Below are 22,169 nucleotides of genomic sequence, written 5' to 3'. Positions count from 1 at the left end.
AATATTAGTTCACTGTCTTCTCTTGTCTGATCTGAACATCTGGGAATAGAAACACAGAGCCTCAGTCTGCTCCCTCCTGTGCAGCCACTCTCCTTCCCTGGTTCCCATGTTCAAAATGGTACATCTTAGAGCCTGAAGCAAGACAGTTATTCCCTTATCTTCCTTGCCCCTTTTCCACAATAACCCATCCTCACTGCTAACCTCCCCCACAGCATGGAATTGCTCACAGGTTGCAATCAGAGAGGTGCCAGGAGCTGCACAGGACACAGCTGCTCCATGACCAGGACTTCAGGTGAGGAAAGACTTGAGTGAAAGCAAGCAGGGCCAAATGCTAGTTAGCAGACTCTAGAACATACAGATCTAAATCAATACATCTGAGCATTACATATCCCAGTCTGTAAAAACAATGTTGAAATACTTCCCTATTTCACAAGGAAGTTACTAGGGTTAATAAATGAATGCATACATACCACCATACTGTCAGAAAAATATTTATCCTAAATCAACATGTTTTCAAATATTTCCATTGGTGATATAAATTAATTTTACAAACAGGTACAATACAGACTATAAATGGTGACTAATAATTTCAAAATAATCCCCTTTAAGCTTCTTCTAATATTGAAAAATCTTTCAGACTGAGTGGTCAATTCCCCTGTTGCATTTCTGTTCAGGCAGTTGGACTCAGCAGCCCCATTTGCTTTCTCAGCATTAGATGCCAGAGTACACAACAGTACGGGTGGAAAGAACACAGCAAGAGTGAAGTGTAATCACCTAAGAAATGGAGCAACAGATTTAAGAAGAGCATGATTCTCACAGCAGGTTAGCTGAAGTGGCAGCTGTGCATTTCTGGGCTAGGGCCCACTACCACCTTACAAGAGCATTGTGGCTTTAAAATTGTGGCTAAAAAATCCTGATAGACTCAAATACGTACATATTTTCTAACAGTACCATTGCTTTTCATGAAGTACTGGTTCTGCTCCAGCACAGGACAAACTTCTCCAATACTTTATTTTCCTACCCTCTAAGGCTCAAGCAAGAGATATGTGGAGAATCTTTGTGTGTTGCCCTTCACACTTGCAATCAAATCTTCCCTAATTAATGAGCCATGGGCTGTTGGTCTGAAACAGAGGACATTAACAGTTCAGAAGAAAATAAACCCCTGCAGATTAATCACCTGGCATCTTCATGGGCCCAATTCCAATCAGCAGACAGTGTGAAAGCAGAGCATCTCCACATACATTGACTGATAAGCATATTAGCTGATCCCTGTGCCTGGCTTTGACAAGCATATAGCACACGAGTCTTATTACATTGCTTGTTTCAAATATATACCAGAGGTCTCCAAATGTCACTATATTCACAGAAATGAACAATATGCAGCCATTTCATGATTCTCCTAGTGTCTCCCCCTTCCTGCCCCAGTAAAATAGTACCTATTTCATGCTTCTTTATTTTTAAAGTGAGTGTTTTATTGCTTTTTGAACAGCACGTAAATGCTAGGTTATCATTTCTGCATCCACCATGCAGTAATCCTTGCTAAGACAAGGACCTCAATTCATCTTGAGAACTACACTTTGCTAGAAACTGCCCCCTGGCTAAGGGTTTTCCTGCTCCTTAGTAAATCATTAGTAGCTTTACTTAGTCTAAGCACTGCATTTGGTAAAGAAGCCATAGTACTAAAAGGAAGCAGGATTAAGTGTTGGCCAAAAGGATGGCAAACCCATCAAAAGCCCTTTGCCAAACCTTGAACATAGCACAGGCAGGACACAGTGCTTAATTTGCCGAAAACACAGAGAAAAGAAACAGCCAAACAACCAGTTGTGCTGTCAGCACCATTTCCCCCATTCCACTGCAAAATAAGCTCAGAAAAGACTAAGGGGATATGGTCCTAAACAGTTAAACAGACTTGAAATGCTCCAATTTATGTAATGACAATACCCTTCCATCACCATAACCTACCTCTTCACCCCTGCCCACCCCAGCTCTCCATGGTTCAGGAGCCTTTTTGAACAGAATGATTCTAGCATAACATGAAGGAAATACCAGCTTTATCTTTTGATCATTTCTTACTCATCTCCTTTCTCTTGCTGGGTCAAATCTCAGTCTCGCTGAACTCCTGATTTAGCCTATAGTAGGTAACAGTGAACCCTCATCCTCATTTCATATATATATGAGCTTATATGTTTCCATTTTTATAGCCCTTAGAGGCTACAGGAACATGCTGCTTTGATTGCCTTTACCTTATCCTTCCCATGGGTCATGTGGGTCAGTGGCATACCTGAAATAAACTGGGACTATTATTTCAACCATCAGTCACTCTTCAGCTGGAAGGCAGAGACCTGCTGGCAGGGTGACTGCGGAGCAAAGCAGAGGACAGTGGTGTCTTTGATGGTAACTGTGTACTTCAGCTCCCACCTGTTAACAGGTATCCATGGGCGCCACCGTTCCCCTGGCTCTGTTTCCATCTGATCATGTTGTGTTGCTATTGGAATATTTCAGTAAACAGGACCCAGAGCAGGATGTCTGCCCCTGTGACCATGCACCAAGGCTAAATCCTCCACAGATTAAGTCAAAAAAAGCTGTTGTGTTTTCCTGAGCTGAGGATTTGGCCCTACAGTATTAATGTTACTCTGCCACCAAGCAGGGCTCTTTTCAGGTGAGACATTGAACAGCATTTGATTAAGGCCAATGTGAGTGGAGTGTGCACAGCACCACAAATTCCCCAAAAATGGTCCTTTAAAAAGAACCACCTGGATGCTACAAAATGAGCCATAAACGTGGAGATCTCATAAATATAACAGCACTTCAAACATCTATGGACATCTATGTAGCCCTTCAGTGTCTGCTGGGGTCACAAGCCCTGGAGTTGGGCATATTAATTTACCACATCTTCAAGGAGGCAAAAACACTGCTGAGAGGGATGCAAACATGTTTGCTTTATAATAACGTGTAAGGACTCTGCCTGAAGTCTCCGAAACAAGCCTTCCCTTTCCTTTAGTGGCACAAGAACAGTGCACACTACATGCTTTAAATGGGATTCAAGTCACTTTTTCGTTGCTACTAGAGCAGATACTGCTGGAGATAAAAGCAACTGTCTCCGAAGAGCAGGTATGACATCTGGTATATAGCACCAAAAATAAATCTTTAACTTCCTCTCATACCTGCCAAACCTGTTCCAAGGAAATAAGCCTGGGAAATATTACGAATACACACTTCTCTCTGATTTCAAAGGAAGAAGTGACCTATTTTTTCTTTGCCCATTTAAAACATTTCCTATGAGAAGATCAGTTTCCTAAAACAATATCCTTTGTTTGGAATAATCCCAATCATAAAACAAAACTGCATATGAAAGGGCAAATGGCCTGATGTTTGCACTGGACCTAATTCACGCTAACACTGCTATTTATAGTGCAGCAGCACCTTAGGGACCCAGTCATGCTCAGCACACCCACTTGGTACACACTATACCAACATGAAATCTGATCGTCTCTCCCCTGCAGTGTACTCATCATACTGCTGATTTATGGAAACTGGTTCTGTAATGCCATGTAATTTGGGAGTGGTCCTTTGTGAAATCATTTTCTCTGGTCATATTTGTGTAGTAAGTATTTTCCATATCCTTTTCAACAGCTGACCTGACTTACAAGAAGACAAGAGATTTGTGTATTGGCAAAGATGACCTACTTAAATCAGGAACAATTAAAGACCCAGTTCCTATTTACAGGCTTGTGTACAGAACCACACACACATGCAAATCAAAATGAAGATGCCAGGAAATGTTTCACAGTGCTACAATTCTGGTCATACAGGAGGGTCTAACATGGGGGAAACAGTAACAGGAAGAGCTTGTGATTCATTATTAGCAATGTAAATAGGACACATTTGGAGCCTGTCATTGTCCTGATCGCTCATCTGCTTTTATTAGTCCTCATTCTTTATTCTTATTGTCTTGTTTTCTGTGCTTGTCATTAAAGTTAGTTATATTATAGGCATCTGTTTAGCATATTCTATATGAAAATGCAAATAGAGATGAAAACCATCCGTTAAATAAATATATGCAGCTTCCATGTCATGTACATATTTGACTGCAGCATGTCAAACACAAAAGAATTATCACTTCCTAAGTCTGTGTGTTCATTATGTGCATTACATTTTTACCAGCAGGTGGCAGTTTACTATTGCTTCAAATAGGTTATTTTGTTAATGTCAGATATTTTGTTAATGTCAGAAGTCCTGCACGGTTGGTAAAAAACTTTCAGCTCATTTCAAAGCTAATTTTTAATTCAATTTTCTTCTGCATCATCTCCTCTAGAAAATGTAATCAGGACAAAGCTATTTGCTTCAGTTTACAGTCCTGCCAGTGACCAACACTAAGCACTATCTAACTGTTCCCTGATAGCAAGTTCATGCAGCTCCAGTGGGCATTATCCAGCCTCAAACACTCACTGTTGCTACCAGTCCCTTAAGGCACACCTCACACTCCCCAGCTCCCAGTCTGTGCTTCAGAAGTTGTGCACAACATTATTAAGATTGGTGGCAGCGGAAACATGAGGGATGTGACTGTACAAAGAGGTCAGTGGTTTATTTACTGCTGTGTTGCTTTGAAACTGTCTGAATTTTAGGTAACAAAGAGTTAAAATACCACCCGGGCAATGCTGGCTGTCTCCTGCACTGCAGCCAAGGAGGACCAAGGGCAGCAGGGAGTCTGTGCCAGGAGATGCAGCCTACAGGGGCTTTCAGAAATCCTCCTGCTGCCCAAGGCCCAGTAGACCCTTTAACCCAGTCAGAACTCAACTATGAGCCCATCTTGCCCTCCCTAACAGAGCTGAGAATGCAAGTTCTCCTAGTGAAACACTCCACCAGGGAGCACAAGCAAAATGAAGGGATAGGTCCATCCAACGCTGCTCTAAGACCTGGGCGTGGATTTACCCTGGGCATCAACTGACAGGTACACACCTCACAGGCCCAGCAGTGCCATCTGCATCCTAAAACCAGGCACTGGGAAGAGACTCATGCTTCAAGAGCCTCTCTCCACTGACCATGTGGTGACATTGCTCACTCTATTGTCAGCCCATCTTCCCTGCCTGTCCCAAATACTCCCTCCTTTGTGTCAATACCGGCATTCAGGTTGGCCTCATGAGGCAACTTGGTAGCTCGCAGCTGGATTTGTTCCCTCATCCAGCTCTGCCATCCACCACAGAAAACAAATGCTCCTTTTGACTGCATCAGCCACAGAGATTTGTGCTGGATTACAGCAATCACATGACTCCTGGCTTCCCAAAGGAGGAGAACTCCTCTCACACCACAGGTGTGCCTGTTCACTGCGTGGTAGTATTTCAGGCACACATCCATTTCCGCCAGCTTGTCAGCCACTGATCCCAATGGTGGGTCGAAACAGACTGTACAGAAGGTAGGAAGGAGGAAAGGACTCCCATAACAGGCTGAGGACAGACTAGTTTTGTGGCTAGACAGGAATTTTGTAATTTTTTTTTTTTTTTTTGCTCTGCTTACATGGGAAACTGCCCTTTTCCTAGGGCTGTACAGGTCCTTTCAAGTCCTGCAATTCTTGAATTTGTTCCTTGTATTCTCACACTGGAGTGGCAAACAAGAGAAAACAAGAACTTTTAGACAAAGCTAAAAGTTCCAAAACAGAGTACTGACACACATCAGTTTGTAACCTATCTTGGGAATGCAGTGTTTTCTTTTACAAGTAGTCCCACATAGCCCCTTCTTAATGAACTGCAGAGAGATGCAAATTCACTGGAGGTATTAAATTAGAATTGAAAAACAACAGAGATGGCAGATGCATTACAAATGGGAAAGAGAAATAGAAAAGGAGAAATGCAATGTAACAACATCTGGGAAAAACAGGAGAGCATTACAGTGTGGGGAACAGTAAGACATGTATACGTGGTATCAGGCACAGATTGACCAAGGGAGATCAAAAATGTGCCAAGAGGAACAGCTCAGCAGTAGGAGAAAGACTAACAGTTACTTTCTCCTCAATGCTGAAGACTCCTGCAGATGCAGGACACTGGACACTCTTTGTGGTGAAGTCCTCATGCATAGAGACGTGCTTGTAAAACAACATGGATACAGTTCCAACAGCCTTTTGTTGGAACAAAGTGCAAATGGAAGTACTTAAGAATCACATAATGACTTTTGATAATTCCTAAACAACCATATAACCAGTAAATACATGCTGATCAACCTTTCTTCTTCATGTGGACAACTGTGTAAGTAAAGGTGATGCCCATGTGAGTCTGACACCATCCTATCAACTTTTGTTTCCATCTGAGAAATCCTTTAAGTAACATTCAGAGTAGGTTTAACTTGCGTTATCATTCTGTTTGATTATTCCATTCCTAAGAGAATGGATTTCAAAACTGTATTTTCCAGTTGAAGATTAGAGAGCTACTTCTAGGCTTCCAACCTACTTTAACAAAGTAAAATTCCACTGTGTCACAAAGGCTAAATATTAATACAGACGAGATTTGCTGTCATTTTAGTAAATGTTAGCAGTAAACATTTAGTATTCCCATCACTTTCCCACCCAAACCTCATTTACTCATGTTGGGAAGCAAACTGGATTTCTTATACCCTCATGCTGCCTTCGTCTTGTGCTCAGGGACACCTGCCACTGTTGGACCCCAGCTTTTCTGCTTGGCTTCACAAAGTGAAAGCAGGTTGTTGCCTCAGGGCCTAAAGAGGGCAGCTTTTCACGCCTGTGATGCACAGGTACCATGCTGACCTTTTAAGCAGCCTGCTGCCCTCCAGGGAGGCTGCTGGAACAGGGGGAATGCTGATGGCTCACCGCATGGCACACATGCAAACAGCAACTCCCTACATCTAATGCTGTGGTTTGTACTTGGCACTGAAAGCAACACACATTGCTGCAGAGTGCAAGGCAAGATGGGAATCTTTTCATTGCACATCAGCAAGCAGTGGAAGTCCACTTAGCTAGCCTTGCATTTCTTATAGACACATCACCTTCATACTGCAGGCGGAGTCACAGCACTTGCCTCTGACTACAGCATACATGCCCAGAAACAGGGGTGGAGGGGAGACAGAGAGATAAGACAAATCTCTTAGCAAGGCACAGAGCTGGGGCCTCTCAATCTCACCCTGCAGAGCCACAAATTCCTGGCCCTGCTGCTGGGGAAAACAGAGGGCAAATCCCACATCCTGATAAGAATCCAGAGCAAAACTATGCCCTATGGATTTTGTCTGAGGTACAGCATTGCCTAAATCAGGTCTAATTGCCAAGCAAGATAGGATGAAGAATCTCTTAATTCCCCAGAATCTGTCCCAAAGGCTGAGAACTCTTAGTGTTCATAATCTTGTGCACTGAGTCACATTAAATAAGTTGCAGGACTCAGCCCAGGTTTGCCTCATTTCCTCCAGTGCACTGCTTCATAAAGAAGGGCGAGCTGCAATCTGAGCCTAGAAACCAGGATCTGCATTCTCCTCCTCCACTTTCCCCAGGCTTTGTAACTAAAGCAGAGCAGGAACTAGGTGCCTTATCTGCTATCAGCACCTTCTGTGTTTTTAAGTTTTCTATCAGGGCACAGAAGAGCCACAATAATGAAGAACTACATTATCTCATTTTGCATCAGATTTCCCACCTCCCTCTGTGATTTACCACGCCAAAGTCTCTGCTGTTTAGTGATATGGAAAGTGGGAGATGAAGGCTCAAAATCTGCAATTTTGCCTAGAATATGAAGCAAATAGAGTCTAACTAGAAATTAATTATTATGAGCTATGTTCCTCTAACATAATTCGTTCTGCCCCCAAGTATCACTAGAGTATCACTCAGAAGACAAGAAGGTATGACGTGAAGTCTCTTAGTAGAGAAACACAGCAGATGCCATGTGGGGAGCAGCAAACTGGAGGCCGACAGGACTGCAGAGACGCCGGCCTGCAGGACAGGGGCAGAGGAGCCCACGGACAGGAGAGCTCTGAAACATCAAATACCTGCTGGCTGAGAGCCCGTAGAGCTGCAACAACCGAGAGGGGCTGGTCCTCATCGGCTGCGCAGGGCTGCGGGCTCCTTCTCGGCGGAGGCGGACGTGGGGGCGTCACGTGCGGCCTTGTCCCCTCAGCCCGGCTTCCTGCGGCTGTGTCTCCTCAGCCGTGTCCCCTCAGCCCGGCTTCCTGCGGCTGTGTCCCCTGGGCCGTGTCCCCTCAGCCCGGCTTCCTGCGGCTGTGTCCCCTGGGCCGTGTCCCCTCAGCCCGGCTTCCTGCGGCTGTGTCCCCTGGGCCGTGTCCCCTGGGCCCCGCTTCCTGCGGCTGTGTCCCCTGGGCCGTGTCCCCTCAGCCCGGCTTCCTGCGGCTGTGTCCCCTGGGCCGTGTCCCTTCAGCCCGGCTTCCTGCGGCTGTGTCCCCTGGGCCGTGTCCCCTGGGCCCCGCTTCCTGCGGCGCCCCGCGGAGGGCAGTGCCCCGGCCAGCGCAGCGACTGCGGCCCGCGGGGAAACGCCGCTGCGTGGGCACGGCTCGCTGGGAGCATGTCCCTGCACAACATCCCTGACTTTGCCTGTTGGTTTGTAGAACTAAATCCTAGAAATGAGTGGCTCCAAAACAGAGCTTCCACACAACTTGATGCTTAAAAAAACTGCACCACAATGTGTATAATGAAGTCGGAAATTAAACAGTGGGAAGAAGTTCAGGATTTGACAGTGTGTACTAAGGAGGCCTTGTCCCATCAGAAGTCAACCGATGACTAAAACCAGGAACAAAGCAAACCCGGAGCACCTACAGAACAGAGAATACCCTCGAATGAAGCAAACAGTTAAAAAAAATAACCATGAGAGTAATATCCCCTTTCATGTCCTAGCAGTATGTAAACACACTAAGGTCAAACCTAGAGAGAAATGTTGAGTGTGTGACAAGTTTTCTTCAAGAACCTGTGTTTTTAGTCCAGCACGTGACATCTTTGCACAAGCTCCACACTCCTGCATAACCCACAGTTCTCCTTGGCTGGTGTGTGGGACAAACACAATTCTTCAGCCATGACCCATCTCTATGGCAAAAACAATGAACTAAGAATACACCCACTGTGTCAGCAGGTCCTGTACTTCAAAAGCACTGCAAGGGTTAATAACAAAAGAACTGGCAGGATATACTGAGTTGCAGTTACAGTTCCTATACTGAAAGTAAAGATCCTTACTCAGGAGTGAATTTTACTCAATGAAACTCAAATTTTAAGTAAATGCAAATAGCCTACACTGAAAATGTGAAAAATAAACAAAATATCATTTAATTTAATTTGAGTGCCCAAACAAGTAATTTTCAAGTCTGTTTAATGTTTAGGAAGAAAAAGCCTTAGTTCAGTCTCTGCAAATGGTTTTAGTTACTTCTGTGACTTTCCATCTCTTGAGGATAATCTACTCCTAATAAGGACAATTGCTTAGATTTATTACCCCACTGAGGTCTTGTTAAAGATCTAACAAAAATCCTATTTAAATGAAAAGGACAATAGAATCTTTAAAGTCAGTGTAGAGTTTAATTAAAACCTGAAACAGAATCAATGTCTTTATGCATTAGAAAAGCAAAAACAGATTTCAAAGCTGTTAAACTACATGTAATTGGCATAAACTATCCATTGAGCCAAAGTAAAAAAAAAAAAAAAAGACTATCGTAGAGATATTGGAGTCTATTAAAAAATAAAAAACCTGATACATGTGCATAGCACCATATTTTTGCATGCATTTTTTTATTTGCCTAATTTGCTAAGCATATCTTAGAGCAAACATGAAACAAGCTAGCTGTTAAGTCGAACAAATCCAAAAGGGACAAAAAGAGACTGATTGAAATCGATGCATTAACATGAACCAGCATTTAAAAACGTTTCATAATGTTCCCAAAGAGAGCATGTAAACTGCAGCAGTCTCAGTGCAAAACTGCTGTAATCTGTGTTCCCATGTAGTCATTATTCATACATGGGAGTATACAGCTCCTACAGTCATTTTTCATGCATGAATAGTTTAAAACCCAAAATCACTGACATAAATCCACAAGGGAGACCTCCCTTTTGAAAGTTAACATCTCGAGAACTCTGGGAAGGAATGTGAAGCCAGATACCAGCCCGCGTGCTGACACAACTTTTCTGTAGGGAAGGATCTGCGTGCAGCCCCATCCGACTGCAGGCACACCCAAGCCCTCCCCAGCCCCTGAGCCACCGCCGCCCTCTGGGGTCCCGTTCGCAGAGCCAAACCCTGCAAGGTCGCACAGCCAAGCCAGCTCTACCCCACCAGCACGCAACGGGGACCTCGCACATAGGGAAGGGAGGTCAGCGCAACAGCTCCTTTGGGCACGTACTTTTCAGGAGAAAATAGAAACAAAAACTATCCCATAACCTATTTCTGCTTTAAGGAAAATGCTCTTTTCTTTCCCTTCTTTCCCACGGGAAGAGTGACGGGCTGGCTGGGGCGGGCAGACACGCGGATGGGCGCGGTGCAGAGAACAGCACAGCACGCAGAAGTGGCTGGAAATGGTGCCTCGGCTCGGCCGTCCCCTCTGGCTGGCCCAGCTGTCACCCGAGAGTGACAAAGTAAGAGTCAGGAGGGAACTGCGGTGTTGGAGTGGGTCACACGACTCCCTCGTCTGGAAAAATCCCGAAAGGATGGTATGTCACCTTCCCTTTGCAGCACATCAGTCCCTTGTTAGTCATTTTATCACTCTGGTGCCCACAGAACTGGCCATCTTACATAGGCCTCTCTCCATTTAAAATTACAGCTCTTGCCGCTGCTACGGTATAGCCGGCGCCCTTGCTTTTAACTTGCATTTTTACATTGGTGTTCAGTGTTTAAGGCTCCCTTTTTTAAGTCCGGAAACACCTGCCCGAGGCAAGGCCAGCCGCTTGCCCGGCCACCAGGTCCCTCCGGGGCGCGGGTGGGCGGCGGTGGCGGCCGGGTCCCTCCCGGGGTCCCTGCCCGCGGATCTGTGCGTCACCTACCCAGCAGCGCCGAGACGCGAGAGCCCTCTGGACACAAGCACCGTGGACCACACCATGGGGTGCCTGCAGCACAAGCTGTGCCACACCTCTGTCTCACCCTGCGCCGGGTGCCAGCACCGAGGGGGAGCGCACGGTGACACGCCAGTGCCACCGGCTAAAGCACCCGGAGGGCGGCACCCCGAGGGCGGCACCCCCGGCCGTCCCGGGCCGCCCCCGCGCACGGCCAGCGAGGCAGCGGCCTCCGCGCCGCACGGCCCGCGGCCCGCAGGGAGCGGGCGCGGAGCCAACGCCCCCGCGCTGTCCCCGGGCCCGGCCCGCAGGGGCCCCCCCACCGCCAGGGCCACGGGGCTCCCGCGGGAGCGCGGAGAACGAGGGGTCGTTGCACGCAATGGTCCTGCACGGCTGATAGGCGATTCCTCAGTGCGCCTCAGGCCGGCGATTGTGAGCGCAGTAACGGAGGGGAAATGTCCGATGTGAGCCCCGTGTGAAAGACATATTAAAACACAGTGTGCGGTGCATCCTGGGGGTTGTATTCCTCAATGACCTTTTTAAAGAAATACGGTCTGAGATAACTTGTCAGGGTCTGTAGGAAGACACAACTGTTTATAAATGGCAGCCAGTGCTTGGAATTATATTACCCATTCCATTTGGTTGCAAAGAACTCCTCATTTCCCATACCATCCACACAAAGAATGGAAATGTAAATTTAGTGCTGCTCCTTTTTTTAGTTCTTTCATTATAGATACAAAGCCTAGCAGAGTTTCAAGGCAATGAGGAACGCTATGAAGCTGCGATGAAATCCTGGAGCATCTTTCAACCACCTCTATAGCTAACAAGCAGAACTACATCTTGGTGAGTTATGACTAAGCTCAAAAAAAAAATATTATTGAAAATATATTAATAGCTGTCAATGACAATTCTAAGCAGGATTCAGGATCTCTGTTTCATTAATGTTATGTAGTTCACTTGCCACATACATGAAACAAAGGTTACTTTCCAATTCAAGGATGAGTGAAATACAACTGTGGAAGGTAACATCTGAGTCTACTTTGCTCTTTGTACACATGCACTTTCTTCTGTCAATAACAGCATTGCCAAGAGATAAGAGACAGGCTCCTCAAAAGATAAGTCACATAACAACCCTACAGAACAACTGGCCTGGTACAACAGCTGAGTGACACAGGGCAAGAGTGGAGCTCCACAGCATCAACAAGCTTTTCTGACAGAACACAGATTTACACTCGGTAACTATTTTCATTACTGATTAGGTTTCCATGTCTTTTTACAAGCACATTCCAGTCATACTTCCAAAAGTATCTGGCCAGTCAGCACAACCTTGTATAGCAGTAGACAAAATGACATCTGCATAAAATTTATCTGCAGGGGAGAAAAGGCAAAATACAGGCATGAAGGTGAGGATTGTCTCAGACTCAACATTACCCTCAAAGCCTCAGTGCTTCATGCAAACAACAGGTGGCTCCTAAAGCTGTACCTCTGAAGGAGGTAATACTTTGTCCACTATTTTTCCTCCTGTTTTGCTTTTTAGTTATGCTATATCCTGAATTAAAAGTCTTAGAATAGATACCCTACTCCTGCATTAAAAGTTATCAGAGGGACTTTTATAAAAACGCATCCATCAGATGCTTCTTTAGTAAATTCATCCTGTTGGGTAATGGATTGTTGTCCCTGTCGTGGAGGAGGCTGATGCTGGGTGTGTGGCTGCTCTGTGTGCTCTCCCCGATGCAGAGCTCTGGGACTCTCCTTCCAGGGCAGGATCATGATGTTTTCATGTCTGGCACCAGCTCTACCAATGGCTGCACTCACAGATTTTTCAAGGAATACTTACACAGCTACAGCACCTGACACCCTATCAGCCCAGCATTTCCCAGTATAAGTGGTAGGGAGGAATACAGATAAAGTGCTTCCTTCTGTGCATCATCCCTCTCTAGGAAAGGAAACAATTTCTCAGAGGGCTTAAGCAAAAGGTGAGGCCTACAATTAACTAGGGCCATAAATACAAACAATAATTACCTCAGTGGAGAGGTAAATGTTTCAGCACTAACATCTGAAAGCTTGAAATTGGGTGACACATTTTCAAATCAGTGACAAACAACCCAAAGGAATATATATAGCTACTTTGGAAAGTGTTCATGCAGATTAAGTCCAGGCAATAGCAGAAGTCAGAGTTGTTCATAAATTCTCCTGGTTCTCAGATGTGCTCTTCCAGAAGAAAAGCACTTTAAGAATGCAACAGCCGCTTTGCTTTTGAGCACACTCCAGTAGATCTCAGTAGAGTTCCTCTACACCTGAACGAGCAGGAGTTCATTCAAGTGAGGGAGCAGGCCTGTCCCACATCTGTTAAAACTTACACACTTGCAGGACTAACACCCAGTTATCTCTATAAAGCTAAAACCAACCAAACAAAACCAGGAAGAGGTAAGGTGTTAAGAGTAGTTAGCTCTTTTTCATCCTTCCACAAGGCCCTGGAATTAGCAATTTTGTTCAGGTGGATATTTCCAGATTTATAAATTCAAGTGCTAGTGGAACGGGAGGATAGAATTGTTCTTTAAATCACGACAAGTCCAAGTTGTTGGGGAGCTAGGAGTAATAAAAAAGCTTGAAAATTAATGTTCCCATTGTGTCACTGCAGGGTCAATCTTTCTTTCAGTCCTCCTTCCAATCTGAAAATTTCTGAAATTCTTCACAGAGGTGCCACAGACACGCGTTCTAGGAAACTTACCTTTCTCCTGCCACTTCTGAAGCTTGCTCTGTCCCACAAGCAAAATCCCAGCTCCTCTACAACACTGTCTACAAGATCTCAGATCACTACATTTCCCTTCTCTACCCAGCTTGGGAGAATGAGGTATCTTCACCCCTGAGGAGATGTCTGCCCCTTCCAGAACACAGGAGGTAAATGGGTGTCCTCACTGTAGCTTTCTTCACACCTGCAAAAGTTGCAGCAACAGTACTGTTATGTACAACAGTACATAACTACTTCTGTAGTGAGCTCAATGTTCACCACCCACACAAGAAGGGAAAGTACAACAACATCACAAACAACTGAGGAGGAACTTGGGTTTTTCTTTGAGACAATCCTTTTTATTTACAAAGACTGTAGAAAAGTCATATTTTCTTGAGCACAGTTGTTTTTTTAAAAGCAGGAGGCATTTTCTTTGCTGCAAATTCAAAGAGGCACTCAAATGCACTAAGAATAAACATGCTTTTAGCTTTTTATTAAGCAAGCTGCTTCTACAGTGACTGAGGTGATCTTTCTGTCACATTTCCCCAGTTACTCACTAGTGCTGCATGGATGTGCAGATACACCCATCTACTAAAACAAAATGCAACAAAACCTCTACCCAACTTTGGATCTGCTTAAATTGACAGTAAAAACACAAGTTACAGTAAGAACTATGTTAAAGTATTCTCAAGAAAATACAATTAAATAAAAAATCTAGAAAAAATCACAGCAGGTCCTATAAGAGGATTCAGACAAGAACTTAAAAGAGCACCTCATTTCAGGTTACCATTTGTTTTGCACTACATTTAAATATTGAAGAATGCGGACAGGAAAAATATTTTAAATTCTTCTACTGTGTCTCTAGGCACTGTAGGACAGTCATTCTGCAGCAAAACTTCAGCCAAAGTAGGCTCTGGTGGTGGAATCCATTTATAAATGATGCCAGATGATGGCACAGTAAACGTCCTTCTTTTGACAGGCTGTACATGTCTATTAGAAATATTTCTTGTTCCATATTCATGTGGAGGATTAGACACATACACTCCTCACACAGAACAACTGCCTCCTGGAACACGTCAGCACAGTATTTACTACCAAATCCAGAAGGAGTTTGTGATTCTTACATTGTCCCCATTAATGAGAAAAATGTCACTATAGAAAAGCTCTCTCTTTTTTTTCCCTTTCTTATCAAATCCTTCAAAGAGCTGATAACTAGCTTTTATAGATTGGAGAGTCAGGTGGAATTCTGAATCTATTATTTTACTAAAACCCCAGGGGTCAACTTATCACCTGAAAACCATTTTACATGGACAATTTGACTTTCATGTGGAGTGTCAGAACATACCCTAGATGGAAATCTAAAATAAATTATATGGAATAGTGCCTTCTTTGTGCTGAAATTTATTGGTCCCACACTACAATAATTTTGAAAATTGTATCCCTTAAGCTACAATGCTGAGATATTATTAACTGCTTGAACTCAAAGAGCAGGTCTGATTGGCTGCTATAAAGTCTATGGAGAGAGACTAATTTCTATTGAACCACATGCTTATCTGAAGCTGTGTTTCACCATTGCAAGCTGCCAACTTTATTTTCTTCCAGAATACACTGCCCATCTTTTTACCATCATCTTCAGTATGCACTGTCACTTCAGCAAATCCATTCCAGAAGCTAAGAATGCGTCTAAGCTTCTGCTAATATGGTTGTCTGAGACAATCACACCCAGGAGACAGGGAGCAAGAGAGATCCACTTGTACCTCTTATCTTCCTAACACAGGTTATTTTCCTCACTAAGCAAGCCTCCAGTCTCTGAAATGCATCTCTGGGATGTATCACAAGATAAGCATATCTATTTCATGGCAGACACTTTATCACTTCTGCTGCCATACTTTGGAAATAAAATTATTTGATAATGTGCTGATGCTTTGATCAATGCACCTTTTACATCTGTTAGTACATTTTTAGAAACCAAACTGACCTCAGAGCCTAAAATCTTTATAATTGAGAAGATACTGAAAATGATAAATGACACAGCTGCTGGGTGACTATTATTTGAGTAGAAATTCCCAATCAGACATAATAATAATTAAAATAAATAATTCCTTCTCTAGACATAATACACAAAGATAAGAGTTCTGGAAGTGTATTTCCTACACCAAGGAACCTAACAAGTCTGGACTACAACACCTAAAATATTACACCACAACCAGGAAAAAACAGTAATAAACCATACTGCCTTATTTTTATTCAGATAATTTAATAGCCTTTATAAACTGAAATTGCTAAAATGTAGGCTCTGATTTGCATGTCCAGGTTTCTAGATAGCACTACTTCCACTTTTTCTTTGCTAGACAGTGTCAAGCTCTCCATGAGGCATTCACAACTAATGACAATTTACTGTGGCAAATCAATCTCTCTAAGCAGAGAACCTATTGCTTCTGGTGATGGCATTCAGCTCACTAAGACCTTTGCCAGGCAGGAACTTGAAAACCAAGATGTGGCAGATCTCTTCCAAACCTTTTAATGCCCGTCTGTCCAACATCTTTCTTTTATTTTAGGATGGATCTGAGAAGAAGCAGGAGCCTTTCAGTAAGTGAACACTAGTCCTGAATGAGTGGCTTGGCTGCTTAAAGAAACCATCAAAGGTATTGGCAAAGCCAATGGTAAGAATCTGTGAAAATATACAGAGTTTAATGGCAAAATGTATTATTTACTACACTTACTACACAGATTAAAGCATAAAAAGAAGAGTAATATTTCTGTGTCTACTTTCATTACATCCTACATCACCAAAAGTGACTAGAGCAATTTAGCAACCTTTTTCTGTCTCACCCAAACAACAGGAATTCTCTCACATCACAAATTCACGGTACTGGAGATAAGGAAAAGTGCCAAGTTCAGAGTTTTCCACTTGTACTGATGAATATTCTGAGTACTTTTAAGTGCTTAAACTGATGAGATAAATGTTTTGGAACAGATTTCTCTAAATTATAGCTTAATTAGATCAAAAGAAGAAATCCATAATTTCAAAGGATAAAGCCTGACTCTAGCCTGATTCTAGCTCGAAGTGTGATCAGGTACCAACATGAAGCAGCTTAAAACAAGTTACACAGGCTGACCTTAATAGGTGTGAATATCAGGTTTCCAATGTAGAAATATGTATTTTTCAATATACTTTTCTGAGCAGAAATCATGTCATTTATATGCAAATCAGACTATATTCTGCAGCTGATTCTTCTGTGCTGAAGCCATGGGAATTATTTGCACTTAATAAAGCCTCATAAATAGATTTTGCCTCTAAGTGGGTGGGAGAACAGCAAATATATCATAACCATTTACAGCTACAAGCATCTTCTTATTTTGAAAGTTATATGCATCCTTTAATAGGAAGTTTCACAGTTACAAAAGAAACATTGTTTCCTCTATATAAACAAAATACCCTTACAGCCTTCAAAACAAAGCGTTTTGCCTTATTCCCTATGCCAAATTGCCATCTGGCCTGAGTCAAAAAGACATGCTAATTCCATGCAGTATATGTTAAAAACAGGAAGAAATTACCTGTTATTATATCTAGGCACTTATATTTGAAAGAACATATACCTTCTTTATGTGAAGTATGTTCACCCAGTGCCATCTATTGCATTTCTGCAATGTTAACTTCTTCGCACACCACCAATTAGATATGCCCCTCAAGTCCTGGCACATGGAAACCATCCATTTAAAAAGCACAAGAGGACAGACTCAGGGCCAGTCTAAGCACATTCCCCTAAGTGTAGTTAAACTGTAGTGTTTCAGTGTGGTAGGTACCACACTAAAGCCAATTGGGAATCAGCTCTCCCTAACTGGTATAAACCGTCTGGACTGGGGCTCCTGTTAAGGGCAGGACTGTAAGTTAATAGCAGCACATCTTTTCCAGCCACTTCACAACCAGAGGGAAGAGCAACAGTCATCAGCACTGCCTAGACACAGAGCAGTGACAAAAGAGCCCTAAGTGCTTACAGAGGTGCAGTCCTTATCCCAGCCCATTCCACCTGAAACACTCATTCAGAGCACATGCAGACCAGGAGTTATAACACTGGGAGAAAATTGAAGGCTTAAACTGATACAATTTAATGTCACACAGATTTCAAGAACAAATACAGAAGCATGGCTCAGCCAGGTTGGTCTTTATCTCAACTGAAGAGGGGCAGCCAATAAACACCTGCCCTTTTTCTAGCTGACTGTTTTCAGTCAAGCTGAAATTCATCATTGAAAACACTGTATGTGCCTCAGTTAATTCTCATGGAAGTCTTCCAAAAATTTAACACATTATTAGCCCTCTGCAGGAAGTGAATTTTACCCTGATTAGTACCTTCTTTTCTATTTCTTTGTTAAGCAAAGGAGCTTGAAAAAAACCCCAGGCATTCACGGATCTCATTCCAAAGATACAATTAAAGATTCTGGCACTAAAACAATTGACATGATACAGCTCTTTTCTCATCTACATAAAATGCAGACAGGGTGACATAAAGAGCTAATACATGACACTCTTTCAGAAGAGGTACCATCGATACTATCATAATGATGCATTAGAGCGGTATAATTTGTGCTCTGCAAAATGACCAGTTTTAACTATTTTGTGTATATTGGTTTCATACGGTGACTTCTGTTCATTCTTTATCATTATTATGACTGCCCTTAAGAGCACCAACTTTTATACCTCACATAACTATTCTGTGAAGGTATATCTAAGTAAAAATACAACCAAATAACAAGAGTCCGACTTGTTGCAACTGCTCTTACCTTAACAATTACTGTAATGTTTAACTCATTAAAATCTTCAAATAAATGAATAAAGGCTACATAATTAAAATGTGCTCAAGACATGCACCACACAATGAAAATTATGTCACAATACATTTGCCGTATTCTGTATGCTATAAACTTCTTATACACAAATATGTCTGGCAACATGTTTAAACACTATACTTATTTTCCCACTATTTTTGAAGATTATGAGTTTTGAGTGCATATTGCATTTTCTTCAGCATGGTTGAAGAAATGGTTGACCTCAGTTTGTATTTTGAAATCAATATGTGTGATAGGACAAGGAAGCATATAAGGAAGTTGAAATTAAATTAAAAGCAGGTATAAGCATGTATTTTATTATGGAGAATCACACAAGTAAGATAGTAAAATCTGACTTCGCATAACATTGAATTTTCTTTCACTACTTCATTATAGGAAACAATATTTTTTATAATGTAAATTTTGTAGAATCATCCCCAGACTAAAATCTGTGGCATCCTGCTGTATCCCCAAAGAATTACTTACATAATCCCACTGATTGAAATTCAAGCTGCTCATTTAATGTTTCAACTCTATGTAGAATTAAAATAAGGATCAGTTTAGACTCTAACAATGTTTTTATGTACTTTAGTCTGTATTTTACTGATTATTAGTAGCTTAGTGAAAATGTTTGATGATATCCTGAGGAATTTAATTAGTCTCTTTTAGCATTTGGTCAGCACCACAAGCAAAGCACAGCCATCTTTTGCAATTTTATTCACCTTAGGAAAGTTGGAACCTTACATGGATAAAGGAACTCAGTTCTCACATGTACAAGCAAGGCAATATTCAGTAAGCCTGTCTGTGAAATGACAGCACACCAGCTTCTCCATGTCATTCTCATCACAGGTAATTTGCAGAGTTCCACCAGAGAGCAATTCAGCCCAATCTGATACAGAAGTATCTTCTGATAGTGTCTGCCTTATTTTAGTGGCTAGACAGGGAGTCCAAGTGAACTAGGTTTATCACTTAATGGGATTCAATTAAACAATGGCAATTACAGCTCTCCACAGCTATGTCAACACTTACCTTCTGGGGCTTGACCTGGGGTTTTGGTCCCCTGGTCATTTACATGCAGCATCTTTTGAGAAACACCACTGTGTCTTCCTGGGAGCCATCTGTTTCCCATGGAAATCAGAAGACGGTGATGGGCAGGAGATAAAATCTGCATTCTTTAATCTTAGCCTGACACAGAACTGGAATGTGTACAGTCCACCAGGACTGCTGAGCTAAATGTAGCAGTAGTATAGTAATTCTGAGTTACATAAGCTTGGAAGCTTAATTAAAAAAAAAATCTGACAAAAAGAGATCTGACATACTAATAACTTTGAGATGTAATAAAATAAAACAGAGAAAAAATGTAGTTTTTCTATACTTGAAGTGTAGAAAAGTGAGTTAAGCTTGGGCCTGCTGGCATTTGCATAGTCAAAAACATTTTGAGGGATGAGTATTGAGGCTGCTTAGAGTAGGCCATTCTTTTATGCAGACAAAGAGTTATATCAGGCCAAAAGCGAAAGGAAACACTGGAGTCAAAATGTTATTAGCTGAGAAAATTACAACTTGGTAGTGCAGCTGCAAGGCTGCATTTAGTTGCAGCACAAACAATGTTGTAAGAACAGACAGCTGATGTTTCACATGTGATTGTAACATTTTAATTCCTCACATTTTGAATAGTTAACAGTAAAAATGAACATTCTCTTGGATTTTAGACAATATCATATATTGCACTAACTTGCAAGGTCTACTGTTAAAACACTAAAGCTACAAAAAGATATCCAAATCCAATGCCTGGTGCCTAAATCTGTATTAGGACACATGAATGCCCATTTTATGACCTTGGGTATGAAAGTGAACAGGCAACAGAGTTTTAGAGTATTTTTACAGACATTTAACAACTAATTTGCTGAGAATATGGAAATATATATGCTTAAGTTGCACTTTTTTATTAACACATTCATAGCACTGTCAAAGGGAATATCTGGAATCTAGAATAATTTACCATTCTATTACTTCTATTTATAAACCTAATTATTTTACAGACTCAGTACTATGAAAAATTTAGCTTTAGAGAAACTGAAAGAAAAACTCAAAAACATTACGAAACTGCCAAGGAAAGAGTCTTTCATTCACTTAAAGCTTACTTGAGAAACAGGATCTGTTACTACAAACACATTACTACAAATCTCTTACTTTCCCTAATGGGATTTTCTATTATCTATAAAAGCACCCTCAACTTGTGAACTATTCTCCTTCGACATATTTCAATATTTTTCTTTATAATCCTGAAAACAGCAAGGTCAACAAAAAAAATACTTAAGTACTTATCAAAACAAGATATTATTTCTTATATTCTATAAATTAGACATTAGTTTTGTTATTATATACTCTGTGCAGCAATCCAGCAATTGATAAATAGGTATACAACAGAAATCAAACACCCTTGACTGAAGCCTTCACTGTAAAATTGACTATAAATTCTTTCCCCAGCACTTACAATGTATTTTGTTTACATGTTTTACAAAATACCATCAAATATTCCAAGAAAGGGCTTGACATCATTGGATTCATCATCAAGAAGATATCTAAAGAAGATTAAGCAAACAAACAAATTAGATATAGCACATCAAAACCTATGGAATCAGGAACACTATATAGAGTCCAGAGAAATCAAGATAAGCAAAATAATTTTAATTTCTCTTTTAAGAGACATTTCTTTTAAGAAATTAATGAAATTTAAATTTAAGAAATTAAATGTAAGAAATTAAATCTCTTTTAAGGAAAGTTAATTGTTACTATTACTGTGCAAATGAAACTTTTTAACAATTAATATTAGAAACTAACATGTTGCCTAAAGTTATGTATGTTTTTTTACCTAGGATCTGCTTCTTTTTCTTGCTGTTTTGTGAAAATAAAAAAATCTTCTTTCCTAGTGAATTTAGAAGTGTCTGAGATTATTTCTGGGTTGGAAGAACACTGTACATTTTTTTGCTCTTGAGAAAGACTTGAATGCTTTTTCCCTTGAAAACTGAACTGCAACATAAAAGTTAAAAAGTATATATGGTTAGACCAACTGAAACTCCCAGATTGTTGTAGAGTGTAGTACTGGTATTTAATTGATATTATGGTGTTTGACAAGGACCACTCATGTGATGAATCTTACTACATACTGGATAGAAAAACAATCAAATTGAGTAAATAGTTTTGAGATCATGCTATATAAAGTAAATCATATCCTATTTCTTTGTATCAGGAATATCTCACTGAACATAGATTGCATGCAGGTTTGGACAACACAGAGAGGCTCAGAAAGTCAGGATGTCCGAATTGATTTGTAAATCAGATATGGCAAATATATTTACACAATAAATACACTAATTATAGAAAATTATGTTACCAATATATTTTTACTCACCAAAGTTCTATTTCTATTCTGTACAGGTAAATTCACTTTTGATGTGCTATTGACCACACAGGCATCTGATTTCTGAATATTGGTCTCATCTTGTACTGTGCATGAACTGAAAATACCAAGTTGAATAATTTCAATGTTATTACAGAAGTGCAAAATTATTTACTTTTCAGTTCAGGATTTTCTACTTATTTCCCTGCACACTTAAATAAGAATCAAATTAAAATCATTCAACA

The 22,169-nt window shown here is 41.5% G+C and overlaps 2 protein-coding genes across 3 annotated transcripts in view; both read right to left on the bottom strand.

The window, feature by feature from the left end:
• The window catches only part of ZNF644 (zinc finger protein 644), an 80,764-nt gene extending 69,666 nt beyond the window's left edge, over positions 1-11,098 (bottom strand). Inside the window, exon 1 of one of the 2 annotated variants that reach the window (XM_088060741.1) lies at positions 10,958-11,098. The gene's annotated coding sequence lies outside the window, so the exon portion shown is untranslated. Of the gene's footprint in view, positions 1-7,977; positions 8,121-10,957 lie in introns of those variants that run through there. The other variant, XM_088060743.1, reaches the window with a different exon arrangement.
• A 9,055-nt stretch (positions 11,099-20,153) lies between these two features.
• The window catches only part of HFM1 (helicase for meiosis 1), a 32,477-nt gene continuing 30,461 nt past the window's right edge, over positions 20,154-22,169 (bottom strand). Inside the window, exons 34-36 of the mRNA XM_088060752.1 lie at positions 21,937-22,042; positions 21,397-21,554; positions 20,154-21,106 (exon numbers count right to left, since the gene is read on the bottom strand). Of these exons, the coding sequence (XP_087916878.1) occupies positions 21,040-21,106; positions 21,397-21,554; positions 21,937-22,042 (331 nt within the window). The 3' untranslated portion in view covers positions 20,154-21,039. The remainder of the gene's footprint in view (positions 21,107-21,396; positions 21,555-21,936; positions 22,043-22,169) is intronic.

This window comes from Pseudopodoces humilis, chromosome 10 (assembly GCF_049639895.1).
Source record: "Pseudopodoces humilis isolate 2021_Gansu_Grassland_sample_001 chromosome 10, ASM4963989v1, whole genome shotgun sequence".
NCBI lineage: Eukaryota > Metazoa > Chordata > Aves > Passeriformes > Paridae > Pseudopodoces > Pseudopodoces humilis.
This window is presented reverse-complemented; position numbering and strand designations above follow the sequence as displayed.